This window comes from Biomphalaria glabrata, chromosome 1 (genome assembly GCF_947242115.1).
Source record: "Biomphalaria glabrata chromosome 1, xgBioGlab47.1, whole genome shotgun sequence".
Taxonomy (NCBI): Eukaryota; Metazoa; Mollusca; class Gastropoda; family Planorbidae; genus Biomphalaria; species Biomphalaria glabrata.
Genome location: NC_074711.1, coordinates 54,941,083 through 54,959,294, shown reverse-complemented (window position 1 = coordinate 54,959,294; position 18,212 = coordinate 54,941,083). Strand labels below are relative to the sequence as shown.

General features: G+C 33.9%; 1 protein-coding gene across 4 annotated transcripts; it reads right to left on the bottom strand.

The window, feature by feature from the left end:
• Positions 1-464: 464 nt before the first annotated feature.
• Positions 465-16,851, bottom strand: LOC106079409 (uncharacterized). 4 transcript variants are annotated; one of them, XM_056044624.1, is made up of 4 exons: positions 16,598-16,851; positions 3,017-3,102; positions 2,232-2,402; positions 465-1,813 (listed from the first exon to the last, which is right to left on the bottom strand). In XM_056044624.1, the coding sequence occupies exons 2-4, from the start codon at positions 3,078-3,080 to the stop codon at positions 1,557-1,559; spliced, it is 492 nt and encodes a 163-aa protein (XP_055900599.1). In that variant the 5' UTR covers positions 3,081-3,102; positions 16,598-16,851; the 3' UTR covers positions 465-1,556. The 4 variants fall into 4 exon arrangements, with proteins under 4 accessions (XP_055900599.1, XP_055900607.1, XP_055900621.1 ...); XM_056044632.1 differs by lacking the exon at positions 16,598-16,851 and adding an exon at positions 14,682-14,846; XM_056044646.1 differs by lacking the exon at positions 16,598-16,851 and adding an exon at positions 4,780-4,798.
• Positions 16,852-18,212: the final 1,361 nt, after the last annotated feature.

The window sequence follows — 18,212 nt, the reverse complement described above, 5'->3', positions numbered from 1 at the left end:
ATAAATTTTTTTTATATACTTACATAGTTGATGTATGAATGGACAATAGTTTACATATACATGGTTTTAAATAACTTGAATCAATAAATTACATTTCAAATACACAAATTTCCAATGATGCTATCTAGTCAACACAGAACACTGTACTCTTGTACTGTACAATGAATCCATAGTTTTTTTGTTGACAATGATGAATGTGGCTGGGTGCTATGAACATTTTTAGAATATCCTCAACTTATTTCCATTTCAAATAAGTTGTTTGTTTTACTTGGTCCCTGGAATAGTTAGTAGATATTCCATTATTTGTACTGTAAGGGGCACTATTCTCAATTGTAATGTGGAGTTAAGACACATGAATTTCCAAAGTCAATTGCTTATATTGCATTCTTAAGAAAAGAAAGCAACCAATTTGGCATGGGCGTCAGTATGTTTGTATGGACATTTTTTATGAAACTTTTTTAAAAAAATTATTGCATGGTGACAAATTCTTTGTTTTTTTTCAAGGAATCTTTTAGATTGTAAGATATCTATAAGATATACAATTACATGTTTTCAAAGCTCACAGTTTTTACCAACATTCTTATGTTACATGTCAACCAGCTTTAATACAAAAATTATTAGCATTTTATAAAATAGTATGAAGTGAAGATTATCCATCAAATCCTGTGAAGACAAAACAAGAAATAAAAAATACATGTTATTCAGTTCAAGTGTAAAACACCTTAGTCACTCAGAGCCATCTGTCTAAAGACAGTCATGAAATTTGTTTCATTCAAGCACTTGTTACCCATTAATAGAAAATAGATAAATGTATGAAGTACAAGAAAAAAAATGCTAACTACTTATAGTGCAATATTAAAAGTATGATATACAAATTTATGTAATGCAAAGTTTCTTATTTTTGAAGAGCAATTAGTTAATTAAAAAATCTCAATTCAAAAGGATTAAAAAATATAATTTTGTAGAAAGTTACAAAATACCATTATTTTGACAAGATTTAAAAATGCTTTAGTTTTAATAATGAGTAACATATTTTTTTTTAAATAAAGAAAGTCCTTTTAATAACAATAGAAGAGGAAAACCATTGTAATATGTAACTCTAAAATAATATTTATACTTAAATTGGCAATAAAATAATGGACTAGTATTAAGTAGTTTAAAATAACAATTTATATAAAAAAAAATGTTTGGAAACGTTTTGCTTTATTTCCTATCGCTAAACAAATAAGTTAATTCAATTTGTAGAAGAATTTATTACAATAAAGCCTAATCATACACATCTATAGGTTTGAATAATTTCACATTGCGATTAAAAAACAAAGAAAAAATATATATTATTGTTTTAGCCCTAGGGGTGACTATGGCTACCTGGACAAATCAAGATGATTGATGCATCATTGTGCTTTTAAAATAGTGTTCATCAATTTAATCACTATAAATGCATTATCAATAATAATAATGTTAGTAAATAGAATTCAGCTCCCTACAAGATTTTAGCTTGATCGGCAAACTATTATTTTTGGTCTACATTTCCTCTGTGTCTGCTCTTGAACTTGTCATGAAAGTCTTTTTGTGAACAATATTAATAATGTCACAGCAGCCACAAGTGACAAAATGAGATCTGTTTCAACTCTGTTCCCATGGTTACATGCATCTTTATCACAGTTGAGAATACATCCTCGTAATGTCTTGTCGTTGAATTTGAGTACACGCATCCAGCCACAGTGGCTCTGTCTTCCGATTTCTGTCTCTGAATTAGTTCCCCCATCATCAACCACACAGTCACGAACCACAACTGAGTACTTGGTGGATTCTATAAAAAAAAAAATTAATGAATTTTAATGAAAAAGTAACAGATATAATTGATATAAAGATAAAATAATATGTATACAAATTCTATAGTTTGGAGCACATGTTCTCAAGTGTAAACTTAAAACACTTTTAGAGGTTCAATGATCTTTACAAGATGTGAAGTATGACCATCCAAAGAGCAATCTCTATGATCATAATAGTATTTAGTTTTGATTTATAGGTATAGTCACATCAACACAATAATTTTGTCAATGTGGAACATTAGCTTTGAAGTGAAAAACCAATATAGACCATAGTTTTTTTTAAATGTTGAACTTGAGCTCCTGAGGTAACAACTAATGAACTAGTAATGAGTGAATGCACTGAGCTTTATCACTCATTTGACTTTGTCTACAATATTTTGAATGAGCACAACATACCGTCCTCTGCAATCATCTTGATACATTTGGTCCCTGGAAATTTTCCGATTCTTCCTTTGCGAGGTGCCCAGCAGGAATCTTGATAATATTTTCCAGTGTTGTTGAACATGTCTTCACATTCTGGTTCTTTGTGGTTGATGGAAGTACAAACAAAACAACCAATGGCTTCAACTAAAGACAAATGAAAGAAAAAACTTAATACGAGGTACAAACAAAACAAACAAAGGCGTCAACTAAATACAAATGAAAAAAAAACAATTGTTTTAATTCCTCACTCTGATAGCTATATATTAGATCTAATATTTGTACAAAGCTTATATCAACTCTGTCTGTCTGGTACAAATCTTGTACATATTAGTTCTCCCATTTTCTATTATTGGATCAAGTTGAAACTTTGTACAATTATTCATTGTCAATAACAACACATTAGTCAATCAAAAAATTTACCAAAGTCAAATTAATTATTTAATTAGTGGCAATTAATTAATTTTGTTTTATTTAGAAAAGGAGATAAATCTTGCAGCATTGAGAGATATTACTGTAGTTTTGTAGTTCTTTCCCTTATATTTTATCTTCTTATCTTATATAATACAGACGTTACTTCAAAAAAGAAGATCATTACGTCCGACGCGTCCTGCATTCAGTCATGTATATTAACCAATGACTTAAATTCTGCCAAGTCACTGGTTTTCCTGGTAATGAATGATTGAATTAACATGGACTTACCATCCATGATTGTGAATACTTAATATGAATGTATTGAGCTAAATAGAATGTATATTTACCATCTATGATTGTACAGGCAAGTAAAACAGAAATCAACAGGATACAGATAGACTGCTCCTCCATGTTTGATCACATTTTAAATAACCTGGCAAACAAACAAACGAAAAAAAAAAAGAATAGATCAAAATGAGATTTCAGCTAGTGTTGAAGTTTAATAATATGCCTATCAGTAACATTGAAACATAAGACTGAAGTGAATTGTCAAAAAAAAAAAAAGATTCTGGAGACAAACATAGGCCTAATTAACAGGCTCAGTAGCTATTATAACAAATATATGTCCTTAAAAAAGTGTGGGGGGGAAGCTTTCCTATTAGCCTATTTGTTTCTAACGAAAGTCTACATAGTGAGGCCGTTATTTACAGGTAGGCCTAACCCATCCTAAATGATGCACTATATATGTAGATATATCGTTTAGAAAAGAGCTGGTGAAATAATTAGGCTATACCCTAAAATCAATATTTAGTAAAGCTTTGATCTTGTTCAACAGAACTCTCACACAGAAACAAAGATAGGCCTACTTAACAACTTTATATTAGTAGTTTATGAACCTTATCACCAAGCAGTCGGCTTCGAGCGAGACCAATTCGAGACGATCATCTATTTAGCACAATCTTCTTTCCAACGATGACCTATGCTAAATATCTAGCTGTTAAGATCGAAAGAAGTCTCTATCTAGCTCAGCAGCAAATGGTTGAGACAGCTATTAAAAGAGTCACAGAGATCGTGTCATCCTCTGCTGGTCTCTGGCTCATTTCTTATACGTGCTACCGAACGTCGCCTGATTTGTGTAGGATATGTCCTCAGTTAAATGAAACGAGAAAAACGCAAACCCTGGTTTAACATGGCGTCATGCCTTTAAGGAAGACGTCAAAGCAGAGAAGACATTGTTGGGACCGACCTCTCTAGAGACAACTTGCAGCCCCACTCTCTAGCTCTAAGTAATAAACCTACCTACGCTAATTATATCTATCACAGATAGATCTTACCATCACGCATGCACGTGACATGTCTATTGGTGTCTCCTGAAAAGACTCACGTGTTACACTGAAACTCAATGCCCGCGACTTCATGAAATCCATCGTACACTGGCACGTGCGACATTCAAGACAGTCAGGAAAACGACACTTAATTGAAATAGCCTGAAAGGACGGAGAGAGGTTTTCGTGCATTGGAATCTATATTGATCTACTGTTTGCTCACTGTCTGTCTTCTTCGCCCTCCACTCATTTAACTATTACACATTTGGAACGTCAAAATGCGTAGATCTACTTAACCTATTTCCCCAAATCCATCTTCCTCAAGAAAAAGATAAGGAAGAAAAAAAAATACTAATAAAAAATAATTGACTAAGTCATCACAATGTAAAGTGTAGGTCTACTAAATAACAAGAAAAACATTAATAAATACTTTTAAAAAAATAATAATACAAAGCTTGTATGGTGAATGGTATTGTGGTTGTATCAAGTTCGGATTAGCCATGGAATTAATTTTGTAATAGATCTAGAGTTTTCTAGACCAACAACAATAAATCTGTGCGATTAGAAATATTTTTACCATTTTTTTAAGCGCTATTTCATGATTTTAGCTTTCTCAATACGGTCTGATTCTATCACTTATCTGGACAGGTTGGGAAAAAGAAAAGGATATTTGGGTGAGTTTTACAGTAATCTTTTTTTAAAAGCATTTATTTAAAATCCTGACTCAAGCCAACATTCTAACCACTGTGCTATTGACATGAGTATGAAAATAGAAGATTGCATACTTATCTATTGTTTGTTTCATTTCTTTAAAGCGGCCACCTATTTGGGGAATGATTCAGCTTATACCACCAACTCAGTCAAGTACAATTTCTTGCCCTTTTTCGAGATACCAAGCAAAATAATAATTATTCTTGTGTTGTCAGGTAAAAAAAATAAATGTGCGAAAATGGGTGTCGGAGCACTAACGTGTAGGCCTACACACTTTTTGCCAGTAGCCAGAGAGTGAGTTGATATAAGCTTTGAAATAACTATTCGGCCGCCGACTAACACTCTTAGACTTATAGCAAACTAACCGCAAGTACCGAGGTAACTTAAAAGGCTCAGTACAAATCCTAATACTTAAAATAAATCCTCAGCCTAATTTAAACCTATATCTAATTCAGTCTTACCCCAGATGATGCGAGCCTTTTCCATAGAACATGGAGAAGTACAGATGAAAATGTTCCACGAATTCTACGCGATTCAATATTCTTTTTCTAATAATAGTAATAATAATAAATAATAATAATTTAATCTATACCGTGCTGTTAACAAACAAAAGGTAGGCTCATGGTGCTGTGATAACATTACAAACACAAACACAAGAGCTAAAATGACAAACTAATCTAAACAAGTTTTAAACAGGTAGGTCTTAATGTTCTTCTTGAATGTAGCGTAGCATGTTGTCTGTCTGAGATCAATGGGGAGTGAGTTCCAAGCCTACTAGAAGCGTTGAGTCCAGTGGGCACTCTGAGGGGCATTGTTTCTATGTGACAGTAAGAATTTTGTCACATGAAATAACAAAATTGTATCACTGAAAATAAAGACTTTGCTGATATTGTTTGTTTTTTTTCATTCCTACCATTACCTCACACTCAAAGGCTGGAAGTTGGTCAAAAGACAGTTGAAACATTTATTTCAAGCTAAAATTTTGCATTTACAAGTATGGCTGGATAACTAAGTTGATAGAACGTCGCGCTAGGAGAGTAAATGTCGTTACGTCAGGTTCAGGGTTAGTACTAGCTCATTTTATTTCTATTTAATTTTTTAGACAATAAAATATGAATGTTAAGTTTACAATATTATTTGAGCATCGAGTCATCGCATATATTTTTAAATATTGCTTGTTAATTTAATGCAATAACTTGTATTTTTAATACAGACTCTCTCTCTCTATCCCTCTCTCTGCATTTTAGAAAACAAGCAAAACATTTTTTTTAAATATTTTTTTTTTAAACTATTACTGCCCATAGCTCTTAGTGCTGCAATATTTATTTCCATTTTTCTCCACAAAAATATTTAATTAGCGCTAATTTATTAATTACAGGTAATTTATTAATTACAGCTAATATATTAATTACCACTAATTGATTCTTTTTTTTAAAATATTGATTCATGTGTTGTTATGGACAATGAATACCAGTTAAAGTGCGAAGTTTCAACTTGATCCGACAATGGGAAGAGCGAGAAAAAACAACAACATATAAAATCGCGACAGACAGACAGACAGACAGACGGAATAAGTTAACATAAAACTTTGTAATACAGGCCCATCAATCAGAGCTAGGCCACTAGGTGCATCACAAGAGTTATCCTGCATAGGGGTGATAACTTAGCGATTCGATATCAGCTTCTTTGAATAGAATTGTTTTTAGTGTTTGATGTTATATGTCGATCTAATGTTTATCGAGCTATATAAACAATACAATAAAGTAGAACAAAGATTGATATGTGTTGCTTTCTTTCATTTGTAATTTTAATCTGTATTTCTAAGCTTATATCAACTCTCTTTGTCTGTTTGATTGGTACACATTTTGTACACGTCGTTTCTCCCAATTCTCGGATGAAGTGGAAACTTTGCACAACTATTTATTGTACCTAACAAAGTAAGAATCAATAAAAAATTACCAATTAGTCTTTCAATTATTAGTAATTAATTCTTCCCATTCTCGGATCAAGATGAAATTTTGCATAATCATTCATATTTGATAATACATGAATCAATAAAAAAATTAACCAATAATGGTAATTAATTAATTTTGTTTTGATATAGAAAAAATTCCTGCACTACTGAGAAGTATGGCAGTGATGTTGAGGTTCTTCTCCTTTTAAAATATTTTGCTTGTTTAATCTTTGCAATAAATGTAGCCTATGTATTCAATATTAGCCAAGGGAAGTAAGCTTGTTGTCTTGAGAAAAAAAGGTTTCTGTTTGAAACTTTGCAAACACGTAATATTTGGATAAACAGCTGCTGGATACTAATATTTGGATAACCAACTGCTGGATACTAATATTTGGATAAACAACTGCTGGATACTAATATTTGGATAAACAACTGCTGGATACTAATATTTGGATAAACAACTGCTGGATACTAATATTTGGATAAACAACTGCTGGATACTAATATTTGGATAACCAACTGCTGGATACCAATATTTGGATAACCAACTGCTGGATACTAATATTTGGATAAACAACTGCTGGATACTAATATCTGGATAAACAACTGCTGGATACTAATATTTGGATAACCAACTGCTGGATACTAATATTTGGATAAACAACTGCTGGATACTAATATTTGGATAAACAACTGCTGGATACTAATATTTGGATAAACAACTGCTGGATACTAATATTTGGATAAACAACTGCTGGATACTAATATTTGGATAACCAACTGCTGGATACTAATATTTGGATAAACAACTGCTGGATACTAATATTTGGATAAACAACTGCTGGATACTAATATTTGGATAACCAACTGCTGGATACTAATATTTGGATAAACAACTGCTGGATACTAATATTTGGATAAACAACTGCTGGATACTAATATTTGGATAAACAACTGCTGGATACTAATATTTGGATAAACAACTGCTGGATACTAATATTTGGATAACCAACTGCTGGATACTAATATTTGGATAAACAACTGCTGGATACTAATATTTGGATAAACAACTGCTGGATACTAATATTTGGATAACCAACTGCTGGATACTAATATTTGGATAAACAACTGCTGGATACTAATATTTGGATAAACAACTGCTGGATACTAATATTTGGATAAACAACTGCTGGATACTAATATTTGGATAACCAACTGCTGGATACTAATATTTGGATAAACAACTGCTGGATACTAATATTTGGATAAACAACTGCTGGATACTAATATTTGGATAACCAACTGCTGGATACTAATATTTGGATAAACAACTGCTGGATACTAATATTTGGATAAACAACTGCTGGATACTAATATTTGGATAAACAACTGCTGGATACTAATATTTGGATAAACAACTGCTGGATACTAATATTTGGATAACCAACTGCTGGATACTAATATTTGGATAAACAACTGCTGGATACTAATATTTGGATAAACAACTGCTGGATACTAATATTTGGATAAACAACTGCTGGATACTAATATTTGGATAAACAACTGCTGGATACTAATATTTGGATAACCAACTGCTGGATACTAATATTTGGATAAACAACTGCTGGATACTAATATTTGGATAAACAACTGCTGGATACTAATATTTGGATAAACAACTGCTGGATACTAATATTTGGATAACCAACTGCTGGATACTAATATTTGGATAAACAACTGCTGGATACTAATATTTGGATAAACAACTGCTGGATACTAATATTTGGATAAACAACTGCTGGATACTAATATTTGGATAAACAACTGCTGGATACTAATATTTGGATAAACAACTGCTGGATACTAATATTTGGATAAACAACTGCTGGATACTAATATTTGGATAAACAACTGCTGGATACTAATATTTGGATAAACAACTGCTGGATACTAATACCACATTATAAACTAGAGCTATTAGACTTTGATAAAATAAAACCTACAAAAAAGCCAAAGAAGAGAATTATTGAAAAGAATGAAGTTTTTCAGGCTAATAGTTTAAGTGGACAGGCTACCATGGTTACACGGACAGACCAACGGAGAGTTTGAATTGGCCGGTAGCAGGTAGACAGGTTACACGGCCAGTCTTACAGTTTAGATGGACAGGCTAACAGAAAGTTTGTTTGTAAAATGTTTGACATGTTTCTTTGCTCATTCAGAGTTGAAGATCATCTACTTCCTGGCCCAAACCTCCCGCAGGACGACGAGGGATGGCAGCGGGCAGGCTTTGAACCCGGGACCATCGAGTCGACCGAACGACAGTCCAGCGCGCATACCACACGATCAGGCAGCCATCCGTAAGTGGACAGACTAAAAGACGGACTTCACAAATGGACTGATTATGACAATTAGTGGATTAAATACACAGATGCTAAGCTATGAATATCTTGAGATGGGCTTGCATATAGTCCAAATCTACAGGCATAAAGCTCTACAAACCATAAAGAAATCAAAGAGATTGCTTTAAGTGTACAAAACTCGTTGGAATATGGGAAATTATAATTATATTGAATAATGATTTTTAATAAAGCACTGTTAATAAACATACAATAGGTTCAAACTTGACGAAGATAACAGAAATAAACAGAGCTTTAAAAAAAGGAGACAAATCTAATTATTTTTAAACAGGTAGGTCTCAATATTCTTCCTCCGTCTGAGCTCAGCAGGAAGCGAGTTCCAAACCTTAGACTGCACTGAATAGGCCACCAGATCGTACATTTGGAGGGAATGGCGCGGCACAGCTAGAGATGAGTGCAGAGATATCTGGGAGACGCAAAGTAATACATTCATCAAAGTACAAGGCATTAAATCGTAACAGATGAACTAATGACAAAGTATTGCTACCATGTAATCGTAATAGGTGAACTAATGACAAAGTATTGCTACCATGTAATCGTAATAGGTGAACTAATGACAAAGTATTGCTACCATGTAATCGTAATAGGTGAACTAATGACAAAGTATTGCTACCATGTAATCGTAATAGGTGAACTAATGACAAAGTATTGCTACCATGTAATCGTAATAGGTGAACTAATGACAAAGTATTGCTACCATGTAATCGTAATAGGTGAACTAATGACAAAGTATTGCTACCATGTAATCGTAATAGGTGAACTAATGACAAAGTATTGCCACCAGGTAATCGTAATAGGTGAACTAATGACAAAGTATTGCCACCAGGTAATCGTAATAGGTGAACTAATGACAAAGTATTGCCACCAGGTAATCGTAATAGGTGAACTAATGACAAAGTATTGCCACCAGGTAATCGTAATAGGTGAACTAATGACAAAGTATTGCTACCATGTAATCGTAATAGGTGAACTAATGACAAAGTATTGCCACCAGGTAATCGTAATAGGTGAACTAATGACAAAGTATTGCTACCATGTAATCGTAATAGGTGAACTAATGACAAAGTATTGCCACCAGGTAATCGTAATAGGTGAACTAATGACAAAGTATTGCCACCATGTAATCGTAATAGGTGAACTAATGACAAAGTATTGCCACCAGGTAATCGTAATAGGTGAACTAATGACAAAGTATTGCTACCATGTAATCGTAATAGGTGAACTAATGACAAAGTATTGCTACCATGTAATCGTAATAGGTGAACTAATGACAAAGTATTGCCACCAGGTAATCGTAATAGGTGAACTAATGACAAAGTATTGCCACCAGGTAATCGTAATAGGTGAACTAATGACAAAGTATTGCTACCATGTAATCGTAATAGGTGAACTAATGACAAAGTATTGCCACCAGGTAATCGTAATAGGTGAACTAATGACAAAGTATTGCCACCAGGTAATCGTAATAGGTGAACTAATGACAAAGTATTGCTACCATGTAATCGTAATAGGTGAACTAATGACAAAGTATTGCCACCAGGTAATCGTAATAGGTGAACTAATGACAAAGTATTGCTACCATGTAATCGTAATAGGTGAACTAATGACAAAGTATTGCCACCAGGTAATCGTAATAGGTGAACTAATGACAAAGTATTGCCACCATGTAATCGTAATAGGTGAACTAATGACAAAGTATTGCCACCAGGTAATCGTAATAGGTGAACTAATGACAAAGTATTGCTACCATGTAATCGTAATAGGTGAACTAATGACAAAGTATTGCTACCATGTAATCGTAATAGGTGAACTAATGACAAAGTATTGCCACCAGGTAATCGTAATAGGTGAACTAATGACAAAATATTGCTACCATGTAATCGTAATAGGTGAACTAATGACAAGGTATTGCCACCAGGTAATCGTAATAGGTGAACTAATGACAAAGTATTGCTACCATGTAATCGTAATAGATGAACTAATGACAAAGTATTGCTACCATGTAATCGTAATAGGTGAACTAATGACAAAGTATTGCTACCATGTAATCGTAATAGATGAACTAATGACAAAGTATTGCCACCAGGTAATCGTAATAGATGAACTAATGACAAAGTATTGCTACCATGTAATCGTAATAGGTGAACTAATGACAAAGTATTGCTACCAGGTAATCGTAATAGGTGAACTAATGACAAAGTATTGCTACCATGTAATCGTAATAGGTGAACTAATGACAAAGTATTGCTACCATGTAATCGTAATAGGTGAACTAATGACAAAGTATTGCTACCATGTAATCGATGTTTGCATCCAAGGGAGCCTGAAGGCATGAAAGAAACAGAAACTCTTATTCTGGCTATATTTCATAGTTTTCTACAAGAACTATTAACTTGGACCTGTTTCTCGGCCGGATTGAAGTGAAGGCAGACGGGGCATCCACGACAAAAGAGATAAAAAATATTTATATACACATTTCAACGGGTCAGAAACTTGTACGTTTTTTTTTTTCTAACATTTTTTCTCGCATTTTTTACGGCTGGCGAAAATGTCGTGATTAGAAGATGTTATCGGAATAAATAAATACATGCCCGGCTATACCACAGTGCGTCTACAAAGGGCATTACTCAAACTAAAATATGCATATTTATTATTAAGGAAATAGAGATTACATTTACAAGAGCTCAATTTCTTTCTGGTAAAATATAGCAAACTTTTAGATATAAGTATTTGTATTCATAGGTGGATCTTTATTGAAGTTTTAGAAAAATTGTAGGGGCCTCCACCAAAAAACCTGCCCATGAGGCTCCACATACTTAAATCCGGCCCTGACCTGTTTGCTAGTAAGCCTAAGTAAGGCTTCTAGTATTTCTACCATGATTATTGATTTCTCCTCATTCACCTCACACAATGGAGCTTTATGGTGAAGTTTGTTAACAAGAAAATGAAGTATCAGTTGGAGCCAGCTAACCATGTTTCTATCTTTTCATCGGTTATTTCTCCTGTTATCAAAGTCGTCGTTACATTTTAAAATATTTTTTTCAGTCTGTTTTCAGCTCAGATTGTAACTCAGTGCATGGAAACACACTTGAGTAACCTACTTTAAACAAAGTTTCTATCAACTCACTCACTCTGTCTGCTGATACAAATTGTTACCATGTTATTTCTCCCACTTCCCATTCTAGGTTCAAGTTGAAACGTGGCACAATTATTTATTCTTCCTAAGAAAACATGAATCTATCAAAACATTAGCCAATCAGCTAATTAAATAGCGGTAATTATTTGTTTCCAATTTTGTTTAAAATCGAAAAGGGAAATAAATCTTACAAAATTGAGACATATGGCTTTAAATGTGGAGTTCTTCCCTTTACAGAAGCTTTTTTTTTTTTTTTTTTTTTATATTTTGCTTTTTTTTTTCGCCCACTTTGATCTCAGTTAAAATACCAGAGGTCCATGTATTAATCTGGATATGGAACCAGCAGCCTTGCACGTGCATATGACATTTACTTTATTGAAGCTGGGTTCAACTACTGTATAGCAAAATAAACAGACAGATTTGGAAAATCCTGCTGAACAAGAGAAAAGAAAAGCGCTTTGGGCCACGAGATCTTTATCAAACGAAGAGGGCAAACAAACAATACACAATCGGCTTACAGATAGAACATATCTGTTGGATATTATTGGTAGAAAAGAAATGACCACCTGCCGCTGTCAGAAACTCGAGACACTCGGGATAGTGTTAAGTCTGAGAGAGTAACGAAGGGAAATATAATGAGGAGACAGCAGGACACATTTCTGTCCCATTCTATAGAAAGGTGTGTCCTGTGTTGACCCAGTACGATTGGAGGATGTGTACACATGTGTAGATCGGCAGTTTTTTTATCGGTGTTTTTTTTTATGATAGAATTGTTGTATAACCGTTAGGAGCACTGGCATCACTTTATTGTCTACTATTAACAGAGATTTCTCCACCCCGACCCTAGAAGCGCTCGAAAGATCAACACAGGCGTCAACTTGCCCTTACTGAGGAAAGTAGCTGGCAGCTGATTGCCTCTGGAAAGACACTGGTCACACATTTGAGCCCCCCGCCCCCCTCTTGTCGAAGATCTGCAATTTTGAGTTTGAATGCTTCAAACATTATGTAATAATTATATAAAAAGCATAAAGTATTAAACATTAAAAGGAATTTAAAAAACATGTTGATTTGTTCCAAAATAATAGACTATTGACTCAGTCATAATTTAAATTTAAGACACCCACACACACAAACAAAAAGTTTGTCATGACACTTGCTTGCATACACTTCCCATCTTGTCTCTCTTGTCCCCTTCAATAACTCCTAGTATCATTTCCCTCAGCAGGATGTTATCCTCTCATTGCTAAAGAGATTTAAAAAAAAAAATTCAACTCCCCCCTCCCCCCTTTTTTTGTGTGCTCCAGGTAAAAGTAGCTCTAATATCTGGAAATAAGGTCCGCAAAGAGCAGGAAGTTTCAGGTTTATACAGGTAAGTGCAGATGTAAACAAACGGCAGAGGGAATCCCCCAAGAAAGGATAAACATTTGCAAGCTTTCACCGTGAATCTAGGATGTGTGAGAAATCCATGTTTTTATCAATCATTCACATTGTGTGTGGCTGTGTGTGGACTGGCTCCTACTCCTATTTCTTAGAATCTATTGATTCTCTCTTATCTGAAAATGATAGATATCTGTCGTTTGTTAAGTATTTAATTCAAGTTCTTCATTCATTCTTAGCAAATACTTTAGAAGCAGAATCGCATGAAAATGACCTTAAAAATCCAAAATTTTAATACATTTTTTTTTAAATATTTTTTTTCATTAGATTTACAATCCATGAATACATTTGGATAAGAAACAATAGCCACAAGTGGTCGTTTCCCCTTAACCTAACCGTTCCTGTTCGATAGAGACCACGTCATTTGTTTTCATGGCTGGTTCACGGAATCTATTTCATTCTCTAATAACAGCAGGGAAAGAAAGAAAGTATAAAACACTTTTTAAAAAAAAAAAAAAGCTTATCTAAGAGGAAGAACTCCACATTTACAACGACATATCTCAATAATGTAGAATTTATTTCCCTTTTCCCGATATCAAACGAAATAATTACCAATAATTAATTGACTAATTGATTTAAAAAAAAATGATTCGTGTTTTGTTAGGTACAATAAACAATTTTGATAAGTTTCAGCTTGATCCGAGAATGGGTGTTGTTAGAATAACGTGTTCAAAATGTGTTAATGTAAGCTCTGTAAAAGTGACTAGTTGTTGTATGGTCTCATCCTAGTTAGCCTATTTAGTGAGCAAGACATTTTGTTTGCAGTCTTGTATCTTTCTGAGTATTCTATCAGTTTATATTTGTGTTGAAGTAAGCTGTGGTTGGGTTTTATTTCTAATTTACTTTTTTAAAAATCAGCTGTCCTGGAGTGTCTCGAAGTTGAGGATGCCTCCAACCAAAGGCGGACGTCTGTATATGGATGCGGGGATATTGTGCTGATGTGGTGTATGTTGTTGCTTATGTCAATACAAAATATAGCTGTTGCATTAGGTCTACGTTGAGAAGTAGCTTCAGAAAGCGAAACCAACTCACCTAATAGACTTGTATATATAAACATGACCTATGACATGACACACTAGTTGGAATAAAAAACTTGAACTCCTTTTTTATGAACAAAATCCACTTGATTGGTATCACCTAGTATCTACAGACTTTCAATACCAGTCTAGTGATATACCAAACACTAAAGGAATCACATGACGTTAAGCAATTTTAAATTATTTCCCAACTCCTTCAAATCTAATTCTGGCCATTCGGTAATGTCACGTGCCTCATCAGCTGCCCCCCCCCTCTCTATTATACATCGCACATGCAATCCATCCTTCTAAAAATAGCATTGTAGTCCTAGTACATGTATAGCATCAGTCCGTTCACACAACATTTGTTCTCTTTTGTTCCTTTCACAATGAAATCATTAAGCAATAGATAACGGACTGTTGTAAATCTCACATGTAATGTTAAAGAGAAATTTGGGTAGGAACGTATATCTTGTGTGCTATTGTACAAATGTTTACTCTAATTTGTTATTGTTTTTTTTTTGTAATGCACAATTTGACTAATTTCCTCACGGATAATAAAAAGTATTATTATTATTATGTAAGAAACGAACGAGTATTCATTCTCTGGCGCTTCCAGGGTCGAGTTTTCGTTAAAGAGACGGTAAAGCAGTCAACAAACTTCTGTACAATGACCCATAATGCAAGATTCAATATTGGAATCAGTTTTTGAAACAAGACTTTGTGTTCTACTTGTTCAAACATTGGTTTAAAGTTCCTCCGTTTTTTTTTAAAATATATATTTCAATAAGCTGCTTCTGTATTAGAATGGATTCATCTTTGATTGGATTTTAATTATATACAGTTATCATCTTTCTTCGGACCACCTAAGATTGTCTCGCGGACTACCAGGGGTCCGCGTACCACAGTTTGAGAACCACTGATACACAAGATCTCGCGACAAGCTTACTGGCTAACACGATATGGATCTGAATTAGGACTCGTCAAAATTTGTTATTCCGTGAATAAGTAAAATAACGGCTGGGAGGAATTATAAATAAAAAGTGTAAGTGACATACTACAATAACAGAAGGCACAACATATGTGTGTGAGTGTTTGACTTTCGTTGGGCAATAGAAGGCACAACATATGTGTGTGAGTGTTTGACTTTCGTTGGACAATAGAAGGCACAACATATGTGTGTGAGTGTTTGACTTTCGTTGGGCAATAGAAGGCACAACATATGTGTGTGAGTGTTTGACTTTCGTTGGGCAATAGAAGGCACAACATATGTGTGTGAGTGTTTGACTTTCGTTGGGCAATAGAAGGCACAACATATGTGTGTGAGTGTTTGACTTTCGTTGGGCAATAGTTTCTATGAACGTCTTCACAAGAAGCAACAGGAAAAGTAAAAACCTTTTTGTTAAACATGATTTGATTTATACCAAGAGCATTTTATTTGGATGTTCTAAATGTATATATATGGTGAATGTTTTAGCAGACTCGTTCTAAGGATGTTTTAATTTCTGTGTGCCAAAAGAGCAAAACATAGACAAAATACATATTGATAAGTGCTAACTGAATATAGCACTATCATATTTTGATGGGTGCTTACAGAACATATCAGCTCATATTTTGATGTATGCTTGTAAAACATGTCTGCATGATATTTTTATCAAAATACACTCTGAAAAATTCATACACAATAGTACGCATCGAAACAATTTGAAATATCCGTGTCCCACACCATGTCACAAATAACGTTTTGACAAGTGTGTATTAGCTAATTGCACAGACTGTAACTTGATGTATTTAGTACACGTCACAAAAACATTCTGATGTGTGAGTTAGGTAATTGCACAGACCGTGACTGGATGTGTTACATGTCACAACTATAGAATGACAAAACCTTTCTCGACAGACTGACGTAACAGAAACAAATTCTTCACTTACATTAATGAAATGTACTCCGCTTGTTCCATGTAAGAATAGCTCACTACAGTGACACAGTCCCTTCAACTACAACACGGGACATACTATCATGGCTGAAAGGCCAGGTCCTAGCACTGACCAACAGCGATGCAGATCGTTAACCAATACGTTCTTTCTCTCCTAAAACACAACTCACACTTCGGAGTATCGATCGCCTGGAGCCCGATACAAGTGCGCGCACCGTCAGAGCTCTTTACCACTGGAAGCAAAACACACACTGAAATGCACATCTAGGTTAGATAACTCTTCGCTTGATATTTTGGGACAAACATCTAAATATCGAGATAGTATCTGTTTATTGAAATCTTCGCTTAGTTTTACACTCAACAATTCTACCCCAACAACAGGCTAGAACTTGGTATAATTTTAGCATTGATTATCGATTTCTTTTTTTTATCTTAGAAGCTGACAGACTGCATGAAATCCTACATCATTTAAATATATACTTTTTAAATCGACTAGAAAATAAACAAAAATACTATTACCAGAGAGTTTACCAACACTGACTTAAATTAGGTCAAATGCACCTGCAAGAAAGAATCTGTATTTATTTACTGCTCCGAGCTCTTTGGCATGACCTACATTTGGAAGAGGAAACTAGAAACAAACAAAATGCGCTGGACTGCAACCCAGAAGAGAGAAAACATTTGGAGTTCGTTCAGTTCATATTGTTTTACACTGAGTAAAGCTAATTATGATTTAGATTTGTCTTGATGTAAAACATAAACGTTTTGTTGTCTTTGGGCATGAAAATTGAGAGATGGATTCTAATACAATAGATGGTATGCAGCTCACTTATGTATGAGAAACATAGTAAAATAAAGGAATAAATTATATTCTCTCTCTCTCTCTCTCTCTCTCTCTCTCTCTCTCTCTCTCTCTCTCTCTCTCTCTCTCTATATATATATATATATATATATATATATATATATATATATATATATATATATATATATATCTTGTGCTGTGTGAGTAACCTAATTGTCTGAGACTCAGAATGGCTAAATGTCTCAATGAAAATCTAAGGACAGCAATTTGGCTACGTCTCAATGAAAGTGCCGGATGACCAATCTGGCTATGTGTTTTACACAAAGTTTGGGTATTACTGGTCATTCCAGATTGTTAAACACTGACCCTAGAAATAATGTAAAATGTGAACACTAACGAAAAAAAAGTTTAATCATCATAAGTTGAGTTCATTAGGACACAAAGTCCCCAACAGTTTGTAACTCAATATGACAGTTTGTTTGTTTTGGTCGATGCTGTGGTAGGACCGACTTTAAAACAAAAACAAAAAAGAAAGGAGGTTTAAACTCTAGGCCTATAACTTTTTTTTTAATTTTTTTATTTTTAATTTTAAATTTTCATTAGCATCGAAAAAGAGTTTAATTCAGAGTTCCTAGGTCAAAGGTCAACAAATCCCTGTTTCGTTAAATAAAGTTAGAGTAAAAGCAAATACAAATCCATACCATTTATATATTTCCATAAACAGTTTGAACTTGTTTTGTAGCTATAGGCCTTGATTAAATATATTTTTTTGCACACTCTTTAGACTAAGACTGCTTTATTGATCTTT

What these genes read in the sequence shown, in the direction of transcription:
- LOC106079409 (XM_056044624.1), bottom strand. Translation starts at nt 3,080, where the DNA reads ATGGAGGAGCAGTCTATCTGTATCCTGTTGATTTCTGTTTTACTTGCC. An exon ending in TGCCTGTACAATCATAGATG is followed by an intron (nt 2,403 to 3,016) that starts GTAAATATACAT and finishes ATTTGTCTTTAG; the next exon opens with TTGAAGCCATTGGTTGTTTT. An exon ending in CAAGATGATTGCAGAGGACG is followed by an intron (nt 1,814 to 2,231) that starts GTATGTTGTGCT and finishes TTTTTTTTATAG; the next exon opens with AATCCACCAAGTACTCAGTT.